Consider the following 19,149-nt stretch of genomic DNA (forward strand, 5'->3'; position numbering starts at 1 on the left):
CTGAATGAGTACTTGGAAAGAAATGTGACAAACTTCTGTCTTTTCAGGGGCTCATCTTGTTGCAGGTACAGTGACATGATGGCAAGTGCTCCCCATTGCTCTGATAGCTAAGGGATGAGGTAAAGGAAGTTTACAGCAAGTTCAGAGAAGGAGCTGTATAGTTTACACATGTGGGGAGTTTCTGTGCGCGTGTGGCTTGCTTTATGCTTGTGTCTCTGTACTAGGCAGCGACATCCTGTGACAGTACAGGCAGGCTGCCTAGATGAACAAAACTCAGTGGAGGAGTTGTGGTTTGTGTCAGTTGAGGGTGTTCTCCTGTAAGGAGGAGTAGCCTTAGGCAGAAAGAAGTGTGTCAGGTGACTGAAATTTTTCTTACTTGCTTTGTTTGGGCCGTTAGATCAGTGGCATTGTTTGTACTTAAAAGGTTATAAAATGTTACATAAACAGACTGTGGTATACCCACATCGAATGGTGTATCCTTTGTGAGCTTACCTAAATCTGCAGCATCCAGGGAAGAGATGGTCAGAGGCACCCAGCGCCTGGGGCACCTGCAGGGCTGGATGAAGTGAGTTAGGTCTGAATGGCACCTGTGGACGAGCCATGCCCCAGAAGGCAGAGGGATGAAAATCCCAGGTTTCACCCCAGAAACTCTTATTCAATCCTGTATTTGGCAAGTCACAGGAGGGAGGCATCTGGAGATATTTTTCATTGTGTCCGTCCTTTATTCAGCTGTATGCAATCTCCTTTCTCCTGTCATGGCCCTTCCCAAGTGTCCAGGTGGTGGAGAAACAAGGAGAAACACAGATGAGAGAGTGCCCATCCCCACTTGTAAAAGCAGTCCTTCCGGACCTCCTGGTCCGGCTGGCTGTGAAGTACCCCTGAAGCAGGCAGTTTGACTGTGGGGTCTTTTGCTGCAAAGCTGCATCAGAGCTGCAAGAGGTTCTTGGAGGGCAGTGCAAAGCTGCTCTTTTCCCCCTGTGGTCCATAAAGAGAAGACATGAGGAAAAGAACAGTTACTTTGTTCCAAGGTCAGAAGGGACCTAATAGCCATGTTCTTTTACCTTCTGCAATTTTCCCTGGACAGTGCGTTGAAGTATATATTATTTATTACAGTATATATTACAAAAGATAGCTGATACACATTTTTTCAGTCAAAGAAGCTCTATTTAAGACATGTTTTAGCTGTTCAGATGTGGTCCTGGGCAGCTGGCCTTGCTTGAGCAGGGAGGTTGGACAGGATGACCTGAGGTGTCACTTCCAACCTCAACCGTTGCTGTGACTCAGTGAACTCCATGCTAGTGTCTACCTCCTCTGAAACTGTCCTTGTATTTCATAGAATCATAGAAGGGCATGGGTTGGAAGGGACCCCAAGGATCATAGAGCTCCAAGCCCCCTGCCACAGGCAGGGACACCAACCTCAGGCCTGGATCTACACAAGGCTGCCCAGGGCCTCATCCAACCTGGCCTTGAACACTTCCAGGGACGAGGCGTCCACCACCTGTCTGGGCAGCCTGTTCCAGCACCTCACCACTCTCTCTGTAAAAAACTTCCCCCTAATATCTAATCTAAACCTTCCTTCATTTAGTTTTAATCCATTCCCCCTTGTCCTGCCATTGTCTACCCTTTTAAAAAGTTGAATCCTCTCCTGTTTATACGTTCCCTTCAGGTACTGGAAGGCTACAGTGAGGTCCCCCCGCAGGCTTCTCTTCTCCAGGCTGAACAAGCCCAGCTCCCTCAGCCTCTCTTTGTAGGGCAGGTGCTCCAGCCCTCTAATCATCTTTGTGGCCTCCTCTGAACCCTCTCCAACAGTTCCACATCCTTCTTGTGTTGGGGGCCCCAGGCCTGAACACAGTACTCCAGATGGGGCCTTGAGTTTAGTTCTGCCCTGCTTGGTACTTTCTTATTACTTAGATAATCTGATATCATGGCTACAGTAGAGAGCTCTGAGCTTTTGGTAGGTTTGGAATTTGATAAGGTGATATGTTTAGTTTTGTTTGTGTAGTAGCTTTATGCAACTTAATGTTCTCAAAGGTGGGAGGTGGTTAAGCCCTGAGTTTGATTTGCCACCATTTTTGCGTTTTGCATTAGCTTTGTATGGCACCGTTGCAGTGTTAGTGGGATGTTCCACATGCGTGGGGTAGGTAGGCCAGGATACACTTCTCTGGGTTCCAACCAGAAAGTTTGGAGTTCATACAAATGATACCTTGTTTATATTTTGCTAGACCTCAAAGGTAGGAAAAGACCGTGGAAAGGATTGTAAGTTTCTGCTGATTCAATAATGTAATTTGGCAAGAGTGCTGTTCCTTTCAACTGCAAAATCAAAAAACAAGGTAACTCCATGAAAGGACAGAGAAAGATGACCGTGCAATCAGATCAGATATGTTAATTTGGGTTATGTGTGTAGGGCAAATGATGCCAGCATAAGAAAACCTCACTTAATTCTTAGCAATTGCCTGTGATTTATGACAGAATTACCATGATGTAGCTCTTGGCAGGATCTTAATCAAACTGAACTGGGTGACATGCTATGCAAGAACAAAGATGTCTGTGAGACAGACAGGTAGAGAGGGGCATAATTTTATCCTCTGCCTTTGAAGGTGAACATTTTAATGACATTTCATGTAAGCAATGTGAAACTCAAAGGAAGCAGCAGTGATCTAGTCTTAGGAAAAAGAAAGCAAGTCTTGAGTTACTTCATCCATTCTAGTAGAGCTTGAATTCTTTCTTTTATAAGGGATCTTGGAACCACATTGTCCCATCTCCATGTCCTGTGGATGGTTCGCTGTGGTCTCTCAGATTTACATGGGATCTCGGCCTGCAGCTCTCTCAAAGTAAGTGTGGATGTGTCAAAATTGTGTTGACAATGTCAAAACTATCTTCAGTTAGTATTTTTCTCTTCATTTGTAGTCTTTTTGTTCTCTTTTTGCCCTTTGTTTTTCTAAAGCACTTTGGTTGGAAACCTTGGATTGTATGTGTTAATTTAAAAGTTATTACAGTGTATTTTTTCTTAATGAGATTCAAAATTCAGGTCTGATCCTGAAAATGCCTAATGCAGCATAGTATTCATTGCCCTATTAGCCCTGGTTATTTAAGGTGGCAACAGCCACACTTGAGAAATGTTCACTTCCAAGCTAATTTCATGCTGTACCATGTAATATTTCAAGTATTAGAAAGTATTTTGCAAAGCTTGTGAATTATGTGTGCAAGCAAGTCTGTGGTTTACATATTTATTTTGTTTACTTTTTCTCTACATAGGAGCTCTACATAGCCTATAACAATATCTCTGACCTGAGCCAGCTGACCTGGTTGGATCACCTTGAGGTTTTGGACCTAGAAGGGAACAATATTGAGGACATCAACCAGATGCAGTACCTGGGACTTTGTGGCAAGCTGAGCCGCCTGACAGTGGAGGGCAACTTTATTTGTCTGAAGCCAAATGCAGAATCTGCGGAGGTGAGGACTTGATTTGCACAAATCATGCTAATTTTTGACAGTGCTTTTTTAGTTTGAGTTGGAAACGAAATATTTTCATGTCTTCCAATTGTGTCATTCTGAGTGATGATAACAGGATGCATTTTCCATCTTTCATTTTTGCTGATTTTGTCCTCTCATGGGTATTGTCTCAATATGAGCACAAGGAGTGCTAGTAAAGACTCAGGCCTGTTTCCTAGCAATGTGTTCCTTCTTAGCTGTGACAATGAGATTAAAATAGAAATCTGCTGTTCTGATCCATACAACTGTTCTGTCTTCTCCAGCCTGCAGTACAAGCAGGCATCTTAAAGGGAGACCAAGGAGAGCATGGACCACAGCTGTATGGATCCTTCTAGCCTGTAGGGATCTCACAGCAGACTGGAAAGTAGCCAGTATTTTTCTTACAAGATGTCAGTTGCAATGTCTCAACTAGATATCTGTCTTTGGGGTTTTGCATTTCTTTTGGAGGTTCTCCAGTCCAACAGCAAGTGCTCCAGAACCACTGCAGTGAAAAGTTAATCAAAAATGATGCTTGAGATAATTATGAAAATCTGCATTGTAGGAACTGTTTGTTGCCCTTTCCCCTGAAGGATTAAAATTAAATTATCAAAAAGTCCTTCAGCAAAAACTGAAGATACAAAATACAGTGATTCACCTCTTACGTACTGAAATGATAAATTCATTCCTGCAGTGGTATTTTGTCAAGGGCATGAGATCCTCTGTGTCACAAAAATGAAAACACAGTAACACATGATCTGCTTTGAGTTTCAGGGCACTCAACAAGAAAAATAAGGGAGATCTAATTCTACATTAACAGTCTCAGATCTGTATTACTCTCTTTTACTTGCCCCTGTTTCAAAGAAAAATGTTTGGATTAAAAAAAAACCAAGCATCTTGACATGTACTGCAAAGGTAACTGGAAGAAAATTACAGTTTAAAAAACTTGGTCAAATAAGACTTCCTCATTTTGGTCACATAATGTCCAACGCCTATCATCAGATGACAGTTTATGGCCAGCGTGCAATCCACGTCTTTTGGAAGATCACAGGGCTATGCACACACTCATAGGTATGCAGTACACAGCACTCACTAAGGATGAGGTTAGAACCTTATCTAAGCCCTTGCTAACGTGGAGGTTAGGAAGCAGAGCCAGAGCTGGTGCTGTGACTCCACCGTGCCATGTTCCGTAGCTTCACTTTGCTTTTCAAAGTGATCCTACCCAGGCAGTTAATTTGCATAGAAGATTGAATTTGATATTTGTCTTGCATTTAGACTTGAAAACTGAGATGCTGTCACTAAAACTCAATCATGTGCTAGATATGTGCATTTTAAATCTTCACACTTCTTAGATACATGAGTTATTAGCGTTTTTCAGATGTGATTGTGGCTTGATCGTATCCCTCAGTAAAAGGAGCCACAGAAGGTGGTGCTTTAGCTATCGTCATTTTTCTCTCTGGAATCCAGAGGAAAATACACTTGCCTTTCTGTTCTGAACCGATGGAAGTACATTGCAGGGACCACACCTGTAGCTATTTATAACCAAAATCATTTCTCCATCAATATTTCTCCCTTCTGGGAGATGCAGTCATGAGAGGGAATAACCATATTCCTACAGTAAGGAAGCACTGCCTGCTTGTGAGGGACAAAGCGTGCCTATTTACTCTTTCACTCCCACAAATATAACTTCTAACACTTCCTTATCATAGCTTCCTACCATGAAAATAGGAAGAAAGCAGCATAGAAGGTCTGTTCCTACTCCCTTGTTGTTTCTACTGCCTTGTCATTCCTGCTCAACGGAAGTGGTCTTTTTGCAGGATGTGGTTTTCATTTGGCATCCTCAGTCCTTAAATATACTTGTAATAGGGAAATGTCAGATTGCCCTTGGTTTGTTCAGATGAGTCCTTGGGATGCTGCTGTGTTATTGATGGGAGTTCAAAGAGGAGCAGTATGTGGTGGTGTGCCCTACTGCTCTTCTCCATGCTGGATGGCTGTCGCTACTCCCGTGAAAGTAGTTGTGTTCAGATGCCAAACAGAATTTAGTGAGGGAGCCTGCAGGATGGTGTTTTACACTGAGATGTAACAGAGACAGGCTGTAAATTCACTGTTGCCTCCCACCCAGTGTCTGCACTGGGAAGCTGCTCAATCCTGGGGTGGTTACAAAGCCGGCCCTGCCCTTGACTTCCAAGACCTTCTCCGTGGGCTTTGTCACTGTCATGCTTTCAACTGATGATGGTTGCATTTCTTCAGGGCATAGAAAAGTCACCTTAAATATAGAAAGGAGTAGATGTGGGTTTACTTTGGCATGCCCTACACGGCCAGCTCTAATTCCTCACGCTCCTTCTTGTAGTCTGGCCCTTGCTACAGCTCCGTAAAAGCCTCTCCTATTTATTTACTTTTAATCTGCAGAATGCTCCAGCTAAATTTACTGCTCTTTCTTCAGATGGCCTGCTTGCTCTCTGTAATTTGATTTTCAGATGAGCTCATCGTCCCCTGTTATCTAAACCAAGAGCAGCAACCTGATGATAAATTCTACGGCCTCCCTCGCAGTAATGTAACATGAGTGTAACATGATGCTTCTCTCCAACAGGACATGGCTGGAAGTTGGCTGTAGCCCAGACACTGTTCAGAGTACATGTGCTTACAGGGTCGCACAGTGATTGGTTGACTCATTTTCTAAATTAAGATTAAAGGCTTGGTTAGAGAAATTCAGTGTCTGCCTTTTAACAGCAAGCAGGCTTTATTTGGTGAGTTCCTGCTGCTAGCCTCAGTGCTGCATGGTGCGCACGCAGGGAGCAGCCAGGGCCCTCAGAAGGATTTCTGTTTGGAACAGCTCTGTGTTGAATGAAAACTTGGGTTTGTGGGGGTTTCTAATATTGCATGCAGTGTCTTGGAAAGTGCAACGTTTATCTGGGTAAAGCAGTTGATTTGTAAGTGGCTGTCCAGATTCTGCCACTAGCAGTGCACTCTTGCTGTATACTTCCTTTAAGTAGAATAGGTAGTCATCGCTGTTTGCTGTGTTTTGTAATCTGAGATTATTTTAACCAAAAAATATTCCCATTGCAAAGCAGCATGACCCAGTCAGCCTTGAGATATTGCTAAGTTTTCCCAGAGATGAAGGTGCCACATGAAGGTATCTTTTTACCACTGGGATCCATCAAAACAGCCCAATTTACAATGTACTCAGAGCGCAGTTGTAACTGTTCTGGGTTGGCCTTGATGCTTAGAGATCTCCAGGCACTGGAGACCATTAGTGCTCATGAATCATTTTATATTATGTCAACTCCACACACATGTGTAGAAGGCATCTGCATCCTTGCTGCATCCTTCCCCCATGGCTGTCACACTGAGTCCATATCCCTTGGGAGCATTCACATTGTTTTTCCAGCACATAAAAAAGAAACCCAAGTGCAATCTGTTTTAGCCTTCTGTGCACCTGGACACAGCCTGTTGCAGAAGAAAACATACTTTGAAGTAAGCCATTGCTTCACAGTGAACCCCTGAAGACTGCCCCAGAAAATCAGTGCCGTTCATTCGCTGTAGCTGGTATATGGGTGTGTCTAAAAACACAATCCATGGAAACGCTTTTTCTTTTTCCATCAGCAGATGTAGCAACACTTACAACATGTTTTCAAGACTTCCTATCACTTGAATATTGATGCAGCAACCAGCAGATCACAAGAGCAGGGAGAGATGCTGGCTGAAGGCTGAGGGGGTGCTCAGGCTTTCCGCAGGCAACAGTGACCTCCTATGCTTTTGAACATTACACATAACGTGACAAATGCCAAAGGCAGCAGTGGGTGAGCAACAAAGGAGCCTTTTGGTCAGGGGCATGTGTTCACATGATCAATTTGTGTAAAAATTATATGAGGAGAAAGCACAGTGAAATTGAACTCCTGTCTGTATGTATTTCTGTCGAATGGGGTGAATAGTTTTGCCTTGTAGAAGGTGTTTGAAGTTGTATGGTAGTCACACAAATTGAACACTGCTGTGCTGCTGGTAGAAGAGTCTGTTAAATAAACTGCTCGAGTTACCACTTTCTCAATTTCTCCAGGAACCAGATTATAATTACAGAGCTGAAGTAAAAAAACTCATTCCCCACTTGGAGTATTTGGATGAAATACCAGCAAGTCAGACCGCTCTCCTTCCTTCCAAGAAGATGCATGAGGATTGGCTAATCATCAAGGAAACCATCAAGGAAGGTGATTTAGCTGGAGACATTTCATGGTTAGGTATGTCAGGTTTCCTACTGGGGTTCATTTTTCAGGTTGTAATGTATGAAAAAGAAAGATTAAGAGCAAGCCAACATTTAATTATAACAAAGGTACAAAGGATGTCGTCTCGTTCACTTAGGAAGTGAGGAAGCTGGAATTCAACACAGTGCAGATTTAGAGGAAAGCTGTCCTTAGCTGGGCATCAAGATGAGAAAAATGCGGGCGACTTCTAGAGCATCAGGCAAATCCAGCAGTTCCTGGGAATCTCTATTTAGCATTCATTCTGCATGACGGTAGGAAGCAAAGCTCGGAAAAGAATGTTTGAACAGCTGTTCACAGCCCATTCTACGGTAGCGGTCAATGGTGTGTAGTGTGGATGTAGCAGGATTTCTTACTCCAAAAGGCAATTTGGTGACCACTCCTCAGTGGTAGCAACATCCTAGCAACAGAGGTTGTACGGTCTCATAATAGATCTGTTCAATTTTCTTTGACTTTGTGATTAAGTCCATTACATTCATTAGTAGAGAGTAAATGGTTTGAAAAGAAATCTGTTGTCCTCTTGTCTGTAGCCTTGGTTATAGTTCAGATGTCCATGCTTTTACGTATCATGCTACATGCACTTTACCACATACCATTAAATATTAGAAATATTTCCTATAACTGCTCCCGTTGCTTCCCATTAGTGTGGGCAGTGCAGTTGGATTCCCAGCCCTCCCAGTTGTGGTTTGCCTGCCAACTGTACTCCATTAAAAATTTAGCTTGTTGAGGAATAAGTACAGACGTTCGTCATTTATTTAATCCCTGTGGGTCCAAATCATCGGTTGCAATAGTAGTTATGGTAGGGGAAAACATCCATTAAAATCTGATCCCTCGGCGATCCTGCTTTGGCAACGTGCAGCATCAGCTATCGTTCAGAAAACTAGTTAACAAAGTGGGCCAGCAGAAACAGTAGGGACAGAGCACAGACTGTGGGTTCACATTATTCTTTCGTAGTGTAACCAGACTTGCCTTCAGCTCCGAACTGATGAGGTCAGGTTCAGACATCCCCATATTTTTTTCTTTCCTATAGTAATGTTGACTCAGGTACTTTACACACACGGTGTGTTTTATGGGTTTGCATTAACAATGATGTCCAAGATGTTTTAAGGGTCCCTAATACTCAGCTCTTAAGGAAATGGCCATATTATTGCAGAGCCAATTGCCCCACTGTGGAGCTGGTAGATACTCAACACTTTACAAAGCCTGCTATTCATCAAGGCAGCAAAATGAAATTCGCTTTCCTGTGGGTTGTTGGCTGCACATTGCAGTCTTACAGCTGCACTGTGCTCCCAGGACAGCCAGCAGTGGGGCAGGTAACAGGACAAGGCTCTGTCTGCCTTTTTGTCTGCTAGCTTTTGTGTATTCCACACTGCCCTGTAGCATTACAAATACTCAGGTTTTGCCTTTCTTTCTGTGGTAGAGAAGTGTCTGTCTCTGAGGCAGTACTGGGGGAGGCGGGGGGGAAGTCTATTACTGCTGCTCTTCCCAGATGTCCATAACTCCTGGTTTGGAGTAGTACATGATTTGCCCTGATTGACTAACAGCTCTGGTAAGGAGGCCATCATAATCTGTGTTGTGCCTGGTCATTTAAGCAATGTATTTTAAGACTGGGGCTTGGACAGTGCCTGTGGCAAGCCTGCAGTGATTCTCTTGCAGACAGGTGGGCAGCAAATTAGGGGTAGCTTCCTCTTACCCTGGGAAAGCAGGCAGGGAAAGTAGCAGAGCCCTGGACACATCCAGGGTCACCTGTGGGGCAGTCAGAGGCAGGTAGTGAGCACAGAGCCCTTCCTGACCCATCCTCAGCCAACAGCCTGTCCCTGGTGCCCAGAAACAGGAGGAGGGTGGGAAGGTGCTTTGGTTTCCTTGGGGGTCCCCAGGTTTTGTAGTCTGCAGAAGACAGCTACTGTGGAAGCCCACTGTCTCCAGCATGTTTCTTGTAGCTGCAGTGACAGATCTTCCTGTCTCCCACCACTACAAGTGTGCAGCAGCAGCCACTGTACTGGCAGCATACAGTGATGGTGTTGTTTGAAGCCTTGCACGACTGTGCTTACAGTAGTAAAACCTCTTTCTTAGATCCCTATCTTGGGGCAGTAGCAACACAGTCTGGATTTGTCCCAAGACCCCCAGCAACTTCCAGACCTAGAGCAGCACAGTGGTCAGCTAATACAAGGAGATTTGGCAATGCCCACCTGTTGTATGGTGGCTGTCCTCTTCCAGATCCCACTGCATCTGCTGAGCTGTTCCCAGAAGACAACTCCAGTGATCTGACACATGGTAATGTATGTTTTTTTTAATCCTGTTCTTTCCCACACCTCCACCTCCTTCTGAATGTAATTATTGCTGATGAAAGCCTGGGTGCTTTGAATACCACCCACCCATGCCGCTGCTACATCAGGTACAGCATATGTTTTCATCCACGGGACTCGCCTGCTGCAGTGTGGGCTTTCCTTTATTTTCCCCAGGAGCAGAAGGTGCAAGTCATCTGGGCTTCCCCCTCCCCAGCCCCTCACCCCCATGCATCACGTGCTGCTGTCCTGCTCAGCAGCCCCATACCACAGTGGTGCTCCCTTGCTGAAGTTGCTGTCTGCTGTCCTGCTCAGTCCTTTAGATTACACATCAGCCAGCTGGGGCTCACTTAAGTCACATATGGTACATGCTGTTCAGTCATAGGAATGTGGCCCATGGTAGTCCTCTAGAAAGACATGATGATGCTCACTTACTCCCCATTGGATCATGTGCTCAAACTGTGGGTACTGCAGACTCATACTGCAGCAGCATCGCTGCTATCAAGGAGCATTTTCTTTTTGGTTTCCAGGGGTGGGTCCCTCAGCACGAGGGATCAGTTCCTTGACTTTACATACTTGATCTACAGGCATATCACTGCCCTTCATGCCTTGGCCACCTGGAAATACTGAGAAGTCAGCAGCTTTTGGGGACAGCTGGATGAAAGGGGAGTTCACTCCTGGTACAATATTTGGCAATTCCCAAGGCGTCCTTTCCTGGGTCCTGGAAAGACCTTGAAAGTGCAACCCCTCTGCCTGTAGAGTGCAGATTAGATGGGGAGGTGATGTTTGTTTTCACAGCACTGTGGGCTGCTTCTCACAGATACCAGCCCCGTCTCAGTTCCTTGATGTAGGTAGGACTCAGAATTATGAAGCAGTGCAGTGCCATCTGAGCTGAATGCTGATTTGGAAAAGTACATGGAAACTGCATACAGCTTGCCAGGGAACGAGACCATAATTTCACATGCACTTTTAGGTAGCTGATAGAGACAGTTTCACTTGATGTTCTCTGTTTCTTCCTGCCCCTTCGCTGCCTTGTTTCTTGTTTTGGCAGAAGCATCTCTATAGCCACATGGGGAACCCGATTCTGAACAAAATCCAGCTGAAAAATAACCCAGTAAAACAACAAAACCCCCATATTTAGTTTTAATCTGGATCTGTTCCCTGGTCTGACTTGTCATGTGGCCACACAAATGTTTGCACCAGCACAGGGCAGGAGCAGAAGGAGACTGGTAGAAACAGGGAAGCTGCCTCTTAGCAGCAGTCTCTGGCCATGCCAGGTGATGGTGTGAACCTGTGCCACGAAATATTGCATCCTCCTGTCTGTGGGAAACAATGTTGGCTGATTTCAAAGACAGCACCTTTTGTTAAACACTGAAGTAAAATGTTTTCTTTTTTCCTTTTTTCTTAGGACTTGGCCAGGTTATATGTGGGAACCCCACCAAGGCCCTTTGTGCAAGGAGACAAAAGCTAGGTGTACGTTTTTCTTGAATACTTTATATTTGTGCCTGGTGACCCCCATAAATCCTGGGATAAACAAGTTCCCACAGTGGCTTGTGGTGGCCCGCTGTCTTCTGTAGCCCAAAAGCCCCCTAGCATGCAACTGGCCTTGAGGAGGACAGAGTCTCTTGCCCTGCTGTTACAATGGTGCCCATGTACAGGCATCAGCTGTAAAGGAACACATGAAAATCATGTCTCAGCTGCTGCCATTGCATTTCCTATCATCCTGGTTGAGCACAATGCCAGGCAGGATTGCAAAATTTGATGGTATTTCTGCAACAGCTGTTGAGCAAAGGAGTTTTCTCAGCCGTGTTTCTTTGCTGTTGGCATAAATAGACAGATAACTAATGCTGCAAGGTCGTTCTTGTTGACTAAACAAAGTCAAAGTTTGTTCCTCTTGGCATGGGGGTGGTACCCTGGCTCTGCAGCCCAACCTGCTCATCGCAGCAGTAACTTAGTGAGAGGATACCTGTGTGTGTAAGGGGGTGCAGCCTGGCTAGTCCTGTTAGCTTTCTTGGACCCTGAAGTTCAACAGAGCACAGATGCATGTGCATATATTTAAACAGGTTTTGATAAATCAGGGACACAGCATGCACAGGACACTGGCATCGCTGTGCTGCCAGCAGCCTCTCTTAATGCTGACAACAGAATCACAGAATCACTAGGTTGGAAAAGACCTTTAAAGTCACTGAGTCCAACCATTCCTGTCTTATGCCTAAACCATATCCCTTAGACATGTTAAACCACCAGTGGAAGAAAACATGTCCCTCCCTTGTCTCTCTGCTGCCACTGTCCGAGCAGTGGAAGGTTTCCTCAAACAAATTTGTATATTTGTATGAATTACTGTGTGTTATAAACTGGGATGTGGAAAGAGACACTGGTTGTCTGTTGAAGGACACAGCATGTTCCTCATATGCTTACTGGCATAGATGCTAGAGGGTTATACACCAGCGAGATATACATCAATACTTTTGATACTGCCACACTGGGTTCCTCCCTCTGTAACAGTGCGCACACCTGGGGTGTGGGGCTTCTTAAAACTGAAGAGAAGAAAATGGTGAGGGAGAGAGATCCAAAAACTCAGAAACAGCAAACTTTGATGCCTTCTAAAATCCACAATCTAGAAGCAGAAGTTATCATGATAACTTGTCATATTGCAGCCATCTGCAGTGACCCCTTTGAAACTGCATGGTCTGAGGATGGAAAACCCTCATGGCTCTGGGAGAGGAGATCAGCACCAAGAAAATGTATTCTCTGAACTGAGAGTCCAGAGACAGCAGCACAGGTGGTAAGACCATGGGAAAAATCTTGTTGTGTGGTAAAACTAGTGTTTGCTTTCTGCTCTAGTAATAAAATAAACTCTTGGGCACATGGTGGCAGTTTCAGAGGCCAGGCTTGGCCTTCTGCTTTCCTGTCCCTGTGGTGGCAGTCCTAACATCAGTCCTCCCTGCTGGAGCATCTGCTGGGTGGGCAAGGCAGAAGAAACCCAGGGAAAGCTACGCCTTCCCTCTAGAGCAGGAGAAAGACCAGCATGGGCAGAGTGGGCTTGCTTGCTCAGCGAGAGCAAGGAAATGACTTTCCATAACTGGTAAGGCATTCCTGACCCTGCCAGTGTCTACCTCCAGACAGTGAAAGTGGATGAGGCAAGTATGACATTGGCCTAAGCAAATGAAAGGCTGAAAAGAAAATAACGCCGTGCCAAGATTCCCCACCTCATCCACAGATAATGGTTGTTTTGGAAGTAGAAATAGCTTTGGCTCACTCAGCTTACTTCACTGTCTAGTATTTCAAATCTGCCCTGTTTCACTTGATTAACTTCTGGGATACTTTCAGGTAATGAGAAACTGGCAGCTTAGATGGGTGATCTGTTTAGAATGCTGTTCTGTATCTTCAGGGAAGTGAGAAATCATGGTGGGTGACCAAATCTACTGTCCGTGTGTTTGCCTGCACAGCCATGGCGAGCTGCACTTGGCTGGCTGTAGATTCACAGCTCAAAGACTAGCTAAAGCTATGATACTTTATGTTGTCCAGGAGCCTGCAAACAGATCAGCAAGAAGAGGCTGCCCAAGCACTGAAGCTAACTCTTAGTAATGAGGAAGAGGGTGGAGACTGCAGCCTGACTGACAGCCGTGAAGATGATTTGAGGGAAACCTGTGATGAGGATCTTATTGAAAGATCTTCTCTTGATTCTTCTTGCCAGTCTTCTCTCTCCCAGTCTTCCTCAGGTACTGGACCTAAATCTCTGGAGAAAGGTTAGCATCAGGCAGTGGCACGTGCTACCAAGTGTTTGTAAACAGGTGCATTAGTAGCTGCAAAGTCCTATGAAATCTGGCTTTGCCGCTGTAGGGAAGGAATTTGGAACTATCATTGCAGAGCCAGGCCCTAAGTATCTATTCCAGTTTTTAACCAAGACATGGTGGTCACCTGTGTTGACCACCAGTTGATGTATTTCGGTATGGATCCATAGAATTAAGAGGAACAAAGCTGATCTTACACGAGCTTAGCATCAAGTCTAGTGGAAGGATGTGGGATGTGCCTCTCTCTTTTACCTTGTGTCATTAATTTATGGCAGTGCCAGGTGAGTCTAAAACACTCAGCTTGTTCCAACTGAGCTATATTTTTCCCCATTTGGCACTGATGGAAACAATGGCTGAGCTAATGATTAAGGTTTAACTGGCCAATTGGAAATTCTGGAAAGATATGCAACCAAAGTGACACATTCAGTAAAGAGTTTAAAAATGAGACGTGCTCTTCTACTAAGGAGCAAAGCCAAAGACCTCTCTGGAATTGCATTTACATGAATGAAAGCAGAATTCCCACTCTTCACTTATTGTTGAATATCGTATTTAAGAATATTAGAAATGTTCATAATATTGATGCAAATAATAATATCAGCATTATTCCAAATAAATGTTGAGTAGAGGAGCTTAGAAAAGTACAACTTTAATCTATTTGTATTTTTAACAATCACTTTATTTTGCCTCAATAAATACTGGCATAGGAGTTTGAATTTTACATTTCTTGCAAGGGCAAAATTTGATCGATTAAAATTTGTAAATATATATTTTGGGGAAAAAACAGAAGTACCATTAAACTATTCAAAGCCTCTGTGTATTAGCAGTAATGTAAACAATACCTCCTTTGTAAGAACAGAACCTGTTTGGAAAAATCTAAAGGAATAGCCTATTGTCCAGTGACCTCAGAAGTCTTAGGTTATGATCTTATGGTCTCTTTAAATTTAATCTGATCTCTCTTTTTTTAGATTTAATATGATTTCTTTCGATTGAGTATGATTTGTTATGTTATAATCTTTTTTAGATTGAATAGACAGTGCCCCAGACATCTCACAGCGTACTGATGTCATGCCCTACAGGAATATAGAAGTGAATGGTTCACAGATCTGTCCACCTTCTAACCAGACTTGTGATTTGGTTACAAGATTGACATGTGGTTCGAAATCCAGCATTACCTGGGCGGTGGGGAAGGGAGCCGACAACCCAGAGCCCAAATCATGAGCAGCTGGCCAGAATAACCAAGATTCAGATAATCACCAAGATGGTAGCCTTAGCCCATTGTCACCAATAGACATGTGTTTTGCAGAGCAAGTACATTAAAAAAAGCTTTAGCAACTGATAGACTTTATTCAGGAAGGTGGTTAAAAATACACTTCAACACTTGAGACCGTGTCAAGACTTGGAGAGGTATTTAAATGCCTCAGCATTCATCTCCCAAAGTTTGTCCCACCCACCGTGATTTTCCCACAGAAGAACTTGGTGCTAGAAAACATCCTGCCCAGGAAAGAGCAAGTCATCTGAACAAAACTGCTCTTAAGTAAAAGTGTTGGCTGCATCCAGTCCATATATCCACACTCTTTGGAAGACATCAAATGTTATTTCAGGCTCTTGAGTCAGACATAGCAGGCTTTCAGAGTGTCTTTACACTCTGAAATAAAAAGGCCTATGAAGTTTAGGCATTTTTAAAGCATTTAGAATGATGGAAACTGTTCAGTAAAAACTTTTATCAGCTTTATGTGGTTACTTAAGCAGTAAAATACATTCCCATCAATTAGGAGTTATAAAGCTGAACTTTCTGGGCCTGGGTTTTGGTGGCACATTCTTTAGATTGTGTTCCTGCCCTGGACCTTGCACATCAGCCACTTAGATACCATTGGTTCTTTTAATAGCCAAGAGCAATTGGATCCCTGCTATATATAGCATGCTTTTAAGCGTGTATGCATGCATGATATATTCATAAATCAACAAGAAGATTTTTCTTCTCTGTGTGTTGCACCTGAGGATTGCATGGGCTAAAGTATGAACAGCCAGATAGTAGTCCTGCATGTAGTGCAATATTGTCCTTAGCAGTGTGGTGCTTTCTGTAATTTTAAGGCTAATCTCAAGGTCTTATTTTTACACCTCTGCCTCTGTAAAAAAATAAATTAAAAAAAACGATGGATCCACTCCTCTGTGATAATTCCTGCACCTTGAATTTCAGATCACTGGGTGGGGTCCTTGGATATTTAAAACAAGTCAGATCAAACATGGGTCAGAAATGGTGTGGGTATGATCCTGCCTGAGAACAGAGGATGGGTGTGCTGGGCTGGGCTGTCCCTCTTGGGCTGTGCACAGCCCATGAACAGTTTCAGTGCTTGGCACATCACCAGCAGTATTGGCAGGGAGGCTGCTGAGTAACCCAAACCCCCAATTATCAGAGGAAGAAGTTCAACAAGGCCAGCATTGTTGTGTGCCCTGAGACACATCTGCTCACCCAGCTCCATCACACACCATTCTCTGAAACCTTCTGCTCAGCTGGTCAGTCATTTAGGAGTAAGATGAACTGGCACATCACTGTGCTTCCTCCCTTCTGTTTCAGATTCATCACAGGCTGAGAAAGGTGTGATGTCCTCCAACCTGAACCATTATCTGATTCCATTCCCTCCAAAAAGCCCTTCACCTGCAGCTGTAATGGGTGTTGTAGCAAGACCCTGGAAAATGAGGAACCACAGGGTAAGAGGCCTAACAATACCAAGCCAAGAGGACAGGCAGTGGATACAGCAATGCCAGTCAAGGGCTCATCAAGAAACTTCAGCCTGCCCTCTGGGCAAGGAACTTGCTGTCCGGAATGAGCACAGCGAGCCGGCTGCCTCTGGATCCCGAGGGCAGCGCCAGCCTGCTGGGGCCACCGGCTGGCAAAGGCCTATTTCAGAACCAGCAGCTGCTGGATCAACAAAAGTCAGGTACGTGTGCTGCCAGCAGCGCTGCCTGCAGTGTGTCTGGGGAAAACAGAAGGGACTTCACAGCAGGAAAAAGCAGAGTTCTGCGTTGTCTCTGGAGTCTCCTGCCTGTTCTGTACTTGTGCTGACATTTACTTTTGATGTTTAATGCTAAATGAAAGACTTTTTCATATTCCTTATAGCTTGAGCATTTGAAATTTTGTATTTTCTTGAATAATATCCCACAATTTTCCATTGTTCGTACAGCTCCGTTCCCATGTTCCCCACACAGGGCTGATACCCATGTCTGTTGCAGAACTCTTTGCAGTGATGCTCTCCTTGGGTAAACCCTGGGACAAGTTCCTGACATCCACTTCTCTGATTTTTTTCCTCTTGAAATTTCCATTAATTCATGTTAGAAAGAGCTTTGGAAAATAAAGTAGGCATTATATAAGCATCACATGCACCAAAACACAGTTATTTCTGAATCCACTTACTGTAACATTAGCATCGTGTTGCTGCTTTGAAGAAATGAAACTGAGGAGTTGTGACATGACACCTTGGTTTTGAAGTTAACACAGTCAGTATAGAGCTGTAGAGGCAGAGGGCGTATGCCCTGTGTGGGCAGCTGGTGTGCCTTGTGCTGCTCCCAGGCCTGGCAGCTTTTGGTTCAATTTTCAGAGCAGGAGGTGGCAAAGTCGGTGGGGAGAATGCAGATAGTCAGACCCAGAGTGCAATTTCACCAGTGTTTCCCCTTTTTCCTCAGGCCCATCGTGGATGAGAGCCCTCCTGGAGTGATCAACCACCACCAGGCAGCTGTCCATTCATCCACAAAGGACTTGGAGAGGTTTGGGCTAATGAGCACTACTTGGCCCCTGACTGCCAGGGCCATGCTGCAGTCATTGCCAGACAGACCCACTTCCTCAACAGCATCTCAGAACAGAAGTTCCTCATCGTAGAAGATATCCAGGTGGCAGTGTGTGTTAGAGCCACGAACACAGCACAGTCTTGAAGGATCAGTGCCACCTTTCTTCTTCCACAAGCTAAACGCAGAGCTGTGCGAGTAGAGCAGTTCAAACAAATGACATGATTTGCCTCAATTAAGGCTCCAGCTGGTCCAGAAATGCTTTCTTTAAAGAGCCCCCGCTGATAACAGAAGAGCTAATCAACCTCTTATTACAGAAAAATGTGGTTATTTTTGCAGGCTTCACACACTGAAACAGAACAAGTCTAAACGTATTTCCTCTCATCCACAGCATTCAGGGACACGGAACCAAGCAGAGCGTGGAGCGTGAGGTTTGTGCAGTGGGCTGGAAGAAGTGAGGAATGCCAGGCTTTCCCTCTCACACTCAGCCACCAGACCTAGCAGCAGCCCCACAGCGTATCTTTTGCAGTCCTGGATGTTTAACAGGCAAGGGATGAAGCCAGGGCCTTGAGAGGAAGTGTTGACCAGGGTGGGTTGTACGGGAGGGAAGCCCAGGAAGTCTGGGTGGCTTCAGAGCTGATGCCCCATGGGAGCTCACCCCGTTTGCAGGCGTCCAAGGTTCTTGTTGCCTGTATTGCTGTTGGAACAAATGCTGTGACCAGGCAGCTCGTACCAATATTAACATGTAGCTATGGAGCAAACAAACCTGGGTGGATTTCTCCTGCTTCCCATGTATAGACACCGCATACCAGAACTGCATTGGCAGAGCTGACCTCTGTAAGCAGGTGGGTGTGCCTTTAGAGTCAGGCATCCCACTTCTAGTTCTCTTAGATCAAATATGCTTCCCAGTTTCTGATGACTGAATAATTTTAATGCTGCAGCAAAGACAAGGCAGGGAAGTAAGGGAATAATCTGTTTTTTCAATAAGGCATTTGCTTTATATTTGGGTGTGATTCAAAACATCTGGTTTAGAGACTGCAGACTGTGAGATGCTGACCCAAATGACAGTGCCTTACAGCTTTATTGATGTTGCAGCCTGAAACCAAGCATCAACACTTTTTTTTTCCAGTTTAAGTTACTATGTTAGATGTGTATTTTTAAATCAGTTGCTAAAAACAGTAATTACATGATGAGTTAATGAATTGGCTTATGTCTTCTTTCTACTGGTCAGTTTAATCTAGAGGAGTGGAAGAATAGAGAAAGCCATAAACCTTTGTCTCATTGTGGTGTGGTGATACGTGCACCACTTTCTCCTACAAAAGAGCCTGGAGCTTGAAGCTATTTTCCAGTTTTGATAAGTCCTAGAGGAAATCGTCCATCAAAAATCATTGAAAACTATGTGGCATATATTTCTGTGCAATACTGTGGATGCAGGCAGGATTTCCCATCAGATGTCACCCAACAACAGTGCCTGTGTCCTTGAACAGGCTCCTAAAATTGACTTTCTTCCAGTGTCACTGACCATGACCATCACCAAAAAAAAAAATCTGACCTTGTAAAAAAGAAGAA

The 19,149-nt window shown here is 44.4% G+C and overlaps 1 protein-coding gene across 1 annotated transcript in view; it reads left to right on the top strand.

Annotated features, from left to right (window-relative positions):
• Nucleotides 1-17,727, top strand: part of LRRC56 (leucine rich repeat containing 56) — a gene marked incomplete at both ends in the record, with an annotated part of 67,727 nt that extends 50,000 nt beyond the window's left edge. Inside the window, 10 exons of the mRNA XM_084263122.1 lie at nt 2,735-2,831; nt 3,256-3,453; nt 7,523-7,700; nt 9,795-9,995; nt 11,415-11,479; nt 13,129-13,150; nt 13,549-13,728; nt 16,376-16,739; nt 17,482-17,562; nt 17,646-17,727. Coding sequence (XP_084119248.1) covers nt 2,735-2,831; nt 3,256-3,453; nt 7,523-7,700; nt 9,795-9,995; nt 11,415-11,479; nt 13,129-13,150; nt 13,549-13,728; nt 16,376-16,739; nt 17,482-17,562; nt 17,646-17,727 — 1,468 coding nt within the window. The remainder of the gene's footprint in view (nt 1-2,734; nt 2,832-3,255; nt 3,454-7,522; nt 7,701-9,794; nt 9,996-11,414; nt 11,480-13,128; nt 13,151-13,548; nt 13,729-16,375; nt 16,740-17,481; nt 17,563-17,645) is intronic.
• Between the last annotated feature and the right edge of the window lie 1,422 nt (nt 17,728-19,149).

The sequence above is a fragment of the Gallinula chloropus genome (genome assembly GCF_964237585.1).
Source record: "Gallinula chloropus genome assembly, chromosome: 4".
Classification (NCBI taxonomy): Eukaryota; Metazoa; Chordata; class Aves; order Gruiformes; family Rallidae; genus Gallinula; species Gallinula chloropus.